This window comes from Haliotis cracherodii, unplaced genomic scaffold (assembly GCF_022045235.1).
Source record: "Haliotis cracherodii isolate W230 unplaced genomic scaffold, xgHalCrac1.p SCAF_23, whole genome shotgun sequence".
Taxonomy (NCBI): domain Eukaryota; kingdom Metazoa; phylum Mollusca; class Gastropoda; order Lepetellida; family Haliotidae; genus Haliotis; species Haliotis cracherodii.
In genome coordinates, this window is record NW_027266279.1 from 11,501,877 (window position 1) to 11,507,967 (window position 6,091).

General features: G+C 40.9%; 1 protein-coding gene across 1 annotated transcript; it reads right to left on the bottom strand.

Moving 5' to 3' along the window:
• Window positions 1-344: 344 nt before the first annotated feature.
• On the bottom strand, window positions 345-5,862 carry LOC139471989 (uncharacterized). The gene is made up of 4 exons (XM_071254496.1): window positions 5,751-5,862; window positions 2,947-3,075; window positions 1,571-1,628; window positions 345-1,128 (listed from the first exon to the last, which is right to left on the bottom strand). The coding sequence occupies exons 1-4, from the start codon at window positions 5,860-5,862 to the stop codon at window positions 345-347; spliced, it is 1,083 nt and encodes a 360-aa protein (XP_071110597.1).
• Between the last annotated feature and the right edge of the window lie 229 nt (window positions 5,863-6,091).

A 6,091-nucleotide genomic window follows, 5' to 3' on the forward strand; every position in this document is an offset into this window, starting at 1 on the left:
GGAGAAACTTAGAAATTAAATTTCAGCCTTGTAGTTCGGAGGTACGGAGATTTTACCTGTAGGGGTGGGGGATGAGTAGACAAGGGAGACTGTACAAAGATCTGACTCCGTGAGTAGACGGATCGATTGATTGACGGACGGATGGATGGATGGATGGATTGATGGATATACAGAATGGATGAAAAGAAACGATTCGGATGATTGACGGAAGCCGTTAGTGATATGCGCATGAGGTTTGACTTTGTTGAAGGTTGATGTGTCTGATAAGACAACAGACGTCAGATATCTATATTGAAAATGTACATTATAAATTCATCCATCCATGTTTACTAGTCGATCCACCTTTAATCACGAGACACCCTTGTCCCTTGCAGATCCCGAGACTTGCGACCAATATCCTGCACACCCTGGCGGGGAAGCCGAAGACTATCCACAGAAGTCGCACCACGGATTGGTGGTAAGGCCAGTGGAATTCTGCTCTGTCGTCTGCTGGGAGCATTTCTCCGTGGACCTGTTGGAGGAGTGGGGACCATTGTCCCGAGTTGTGGCAGATGAACCGAAGATTTGCTTTGTTTCTTCTCAGGTGATTCAGCTGTCGTCTTCTTGTGAGGTGTGACCGTTTTGTTGTTCTCTGTGATAGGCGGCAGATGAGGCCGATCCTCCCTGGACCTGCCAGTGTATGGGCGTCGTCTGGCTGATCCCGCCCGGCCATTATCGGGAGCTGTGGGAGGTCTTGGAGCTATTGCCTCTCTCATGTTCTCAACATCCGGAAATTCCTCATTCTCAATCCCTTCCCCTTCCATGTTCTTCCAGGTTTTCCTCAGAAAATTGTTGTCCAGAACAGTCTGGAAATAAGAGGCCCTCAGCCGCTTGTTTTCATCTTGGAGGGAATGCAACCTGTCAATGACCTTCTTCAGTGGCTGGTTTTTGTCCAGACGCGTCTTCAGTCCCAGAATCTTCTCCTGGTTTTTGTCCCAGTTCCGCTTGTAGTTGTCGTACTCTACGTGGTAGAATTCGGCGTTCTTCTCAATCCGGGCATTTCTTCTCTGCATCACACGGAGTTGTCTTCCCACCTGTTCCATTTCCATTTTGTAGTCTGCAGCGAGACTCTGAAGGTGCTTCATGAAGCTGTAAGAGCAGACGGGGATGTTTTCAACAGATTTGTTGGCAACGTGAAGACAGGTCTTAATTATTTCTGGTTATTGCTCAATGAAAAGAATAAACATTTAATAATCAACAGACATGTGGGCGTAAGATAAGTCTTAATTATTGTTTGATTGTTGCTCAGTGAAACAAATGAACTATGGATATTTTACGACCGAATGTGACATCCAAAACTTAACGTGACACATTAACATGGTTTTGTAGGTTTTAATGAAACATTATATTAACGAAAATAAACTGTTTCTAAATTTATACGCTTAATTTTTTATTTTGATAAAATATAATGTGTATTAATTCCAAACTAATGTATAACACACAGATTGAATATTCTGAATATGACACAGAATTAACATTTAATGGTCGTTCTGTCTGCCAATCTCTATGTAATACTGCCTACGATGCCTACCATTCCTCTTCGCTGAGTTTTGGGTTTTCTGGTCTCTCTGGACTTGCGTTGAAAGCATCTGCTTGAAACAAAACAATGACCGGTGAAATAAATTAGAGAATTTCATCAACTAGATACATGTACTAAAGTATTTTTAATGAAGAACACGCAGTTGTATGTTTCTTTTTAAAAAAAGTATCGTCTCAACCGTATGGATATTAGTACCTTTAGTCTCTTTCATGATTGCCGTAATATTTCAACGAATATGTGCTTCTAGTGAGTGAGTGAGTGAGTATGGTTTTACGCCGCTTTTAGCAATATTCCAGCAGTATGACGGCGGGGTCACCAGAAATGGGATTCACACATTGTACCCATGTCGGGAATCGAACCCAGGTCTTCGGCGTGACGAGCGAACGCTTTAACCACTAGGCTACCCGACCGCCCCATATGTGTTTCTAATGCACTCAACCGCTGTTACAGGGCGCATAGAAATTATTTCATCGAGATTTACGCTTAAGCCATAGACAGACCCTTATAAACTTAATATGAAATTAAGTAAGGATAGATAACACCGTTATCAAACAAGTGATATACAGTGCAAGGTAGACAATTATATATACAGGTCGGAGGCAATGTTTATACAGTAGAGTAGATATCAGATGTAGTTATACTTGATTAGTGAAGCCTGATATGTACACAAGGGTAGTCATGACATTACCGGCGAAGTCAGTAACATAAATTTTTTTAAAAACTACAAAAAGCCATCAACATCAAAAGACTAAAAACGTCGATCAACCGTGACCAAGAAATTGTTAACCTTCACAAAGAGATATTCGGAAATGTACCAATTCATAAATGCTATCAAAAAAGAGAACACAATGTTGTGGATAAGCACCATAAAGGAAGGATTTTAAGTGAGTGAGTGAGTATGGATTTACGCCGCTTTTAGCAATATTCCAGCAATATCACAGCGGGGAACACCAGAAATGGGTTTCAAACATTGTACCCATGTCGGGTAACCGCTTTTACAACTAGGCTGCCCGACCGCCCCAGGAGGGATTTTGAACTGGTACGATGTGTCTTGTACTGCATCTCGTTTTACAAGCAGATGACAGCTGTTCATTTCGAGAGCAAAAATATGAAGACTTTTAAACTGCTCTTTTATATTGTGTTCATTTGTTATATTAGCTGATATTAATCTCTGTACATGAGAAAATACCTCGTAATTCATACACAACATAATGCGGTTATAACGATGACAATACAATGACGTAACAAATAATGCTGGGTAATATTGCTTTGGATTGTAATTGTCACTTCACAATACACCGTAGATCTAAAAATTGCGTCCATATAATTAGACATTTTAATATATTAATTTCAACAACATTACTTACCACTGACAGGCGTAGGAGATCGGGACTCTTCGGGCAACTCCGGGATGGGAGACAGAACCTGTGTCCCGGCTCTCATGGCTATTCTGCGAAGCAACCGACCCATCTGAAAAGAACAAGAAGAAATATAAACTATTTTGAACTTGTGAGTAGAAACATATATGAAAATATATGATAATTCTATGTGTTGAAAGAAAGGAAAATTTCGAATTAGCGTTGGACCAGTAATCTCCCCGACAGAACTTCAATGATAATATCCCACATTCAAGGTCATTGGCTTCAACATCAGCAAAGTTCTGTTTATATTTGAAGAATCTATCAATAATGTAAAGGCAAAAAATAGACAGGAGACATGAATAATCGCTAGTCCGCCTGAAACATGAATGTACACGAGACGGTAGACACACAAGGTAGCTTCCGCCGCCATGCTGTATCATAGGATAAAGTGGGATTAAGCCAATGAATTAATTTTACTGTACATAAACTGTTTTATTGTGGGAACTGTATTATTTGAACAGATTGCTTAATATTAATTATATGTCACTCCCTCACAAGACACTAAGAATAATATTATTGTATAATGATTTCAAATCTTTATATCATGTATACACATTTGTGGATATTTGTTTATATACAATAGTGCGATATATTTGCTTTGTTGGGTTAATTTTGTTTGTTTGTTGTTTAACGCCGCACTCAATATTATTCCAGCTATATGTAAATAATCGACAAGACAGTTCAGTGATTGACCCCATGAACATTGATCAGGGTGATTGGTATACGATGACATGCATCAAACAAGTCGAATAGTCGCCCCTTGCGACAAGCGTGGGTTGCTGAAGACCAATTCTAATCTGGATCTTCACGGGAGAACTCGTGATGTTCACAGCCATGATATCCGTATCCCAAACTGACGTGCTGGCAATAACTGAAGTACACATGTAGCTTCAAAACACGTGATGTTTTGAATTGTGTGTCCTGAAGTACTAAGTGAGTGAGTGGGTATGATTTTACGCAGCTTTTAGAAATATTCCAGCAATATAACGATGTGGGGAAGCAGACCTATGAAGTGACGAATGAACGCTTTAACCACAAGGTCCCACCGTCCAAGTGCAGACTAGCCGCCTCCGTGGTCTTGTGGTAGAGCGCCCGCCCGGAGAGCGAAAAGTCCGGGGTTCGATCCCCGGCCGCGTCATACCAATAGACGTTAAAAGATGGTACTTGTTGTTACCTTGTCTGGCGCTCGACATTAAGGGGCTAAAACAAGGACTGGTCGGCTTGGAGTCAGTATACTGTGTCTGAGTGGGGTATTCATGTTACACTGCGGCATGGTATCTCAGTGAGCTAGCACTATAAATCGGCATCAGCCCGGACTAGTACAAACAGCCACACACACACGTGCATGCACGTCGCTATATAAGTGCAATAATATTGGACTCGACGTTAAACCTAATTTCACCTCACCTCACCTCACCAAGTGCAGACTGAACAAGTGATTCTGTTTTTGGTTTCATTAATTCCTAAGAAATAAAACCTCTTTATATAAAAACTTACCACTGTAAAGTGATGGTGTGTATCCAATAAATATATTTATCCCAGTGTCTTCGATAATCAGGCAAAACGTCGTTTTAGGTACAGAGCTGGCAGCAACGTATCTACGCCTCCGCGATCACTAAGGGGTCTGATTGTCGTGACGTCATATCACGTGACGAGTTTGTTGCGGAAGTAGAGTTATCAGGGCGTCTCAGTTGAACATCCCGCGCTGCGAACTTTTCTGTTCAGACTCAAACCGTATGCTTGAGTTGGGAGGTCACCTTATAAAATTACACAGGCCAGTGTATTCTTATTTGTATTCCCAGACCTGTCAACTGTACAGGAGTGAGTCTCAATATATTCAATCTAATATGGCTCTAATATCAAGCCCTCAAATCAAGATTAATTAGTCTCAAGCCAAATCCAATTTTGTTTAAAGGAAAATATCTTTATCAATGATGCATAAAAGACTCTACGAGTCCTTGAATACAGTTGAATGAGGTATGTCATATTTTTCTTTCTGCATGTCCCTGGACACCGTAAATTAAAACTCAACGTGTACGTTTAAATGTTCTTCCTCCTTTATGCGATTAGTTTTCTTGTAAGAATCAATTTGGCATTGAAAAAAAACACATCGCAAAGGACCATTTGTAGTGGGGAGTTGTCGCATATCTCAATATCAGAGCTGGTACAGGCCAAAGTGACGATGGCTTTAATGTTTCTCTGGTCCCTATTTTTAGACGAAGCGAACCCACTGAGAAACCTCCCAAACCTCTTTTTGTCGTTTTGTAAGATATGTCGTCATCAGGTGCTGGAAAGACCTTCAACATTTTAATTGTTCATATTTGTAGGAAATTTATTTTCCAAAATTAGTATTTCCATATATTAGACGTAAGTGTAAGTTTGTAAGAGAAATAATAGTCAACATGTGTAACGACTTCTTTGCGCAAACATTTCGCTGTTTTTCAAATACCCCCAATCTAGATCAATCTTAATACGCAAACAAAATTTATGATAATGGTTTCCCCAAAGACAAAAAGCTTTAACTACATTTTGGATACGAGGGCAAGTTTCAAGATTAATGTAAATACCGCTTCCACACTGGTGGCAACGATGTAAGGGAGTGTAATGGGAGGAGCTTGTTTGTTTATGGTCAAGAAGGGTAATCGTGTTTGTACAAATGTTAAATCCTTTGCCTTATTTCCTCATAGTGTTTCGCTGAAAACTTCACACACGGGGCTAAGCTCCTTCCCAGCACGTGACACCCTTCTTACACTCAACCGTGCCGTTCATCAAGCTCCTCACAGCAATAGTCCGTTCGCGGAGCTCTCTATACCGAGAGTGTAACGAAGGTGTCACGCGCTGGGAAGGAGCTTGGCCGTTCATGGTCAAAGGGAAGTAACTCTAGTTACGTCAATCAAACGGCGCTGACAGCATACAACACCTCGAGTGTTGTCCCCAAAGGTAGGTAAATGTGTTTAGAAAAAAGTAAACCGTTACTACATTTGGGGTTTCAAGATTCTTGTAATGGCCGTGCCCACACTGGTTGCAGCGATGTTACCGAGAGTGTAACGAAAGTGTCACGCGCTGGGAAGGAGCTTGGTTTGGTTATGGT

Bases quoted from the DNA above. Each gene is read 5' to 3' on its own strand.
- LOC139471989 (XM_071254496.1), bottom strand. From the start codon at position 5,862: ATGAACGGCCAAGCTCCTTCCCAGCGCGTGACACCTTCGTTACACTCT. The intron at 3,076-5,750 runs GTAAGAAGGGTG...AGTTCAAAATAG, and splicing joins GATGAACGGCACGGTTGAGT to TTTATATTTCTTCTTGTTCT. The intron at 1,129-1,570 runs GTAGGCATCGTA...CTGCTCTTACAG, and splicing joins AAACTCAGCGAAGAGGAATG to CTTCATGAAGCACCTTCAGA.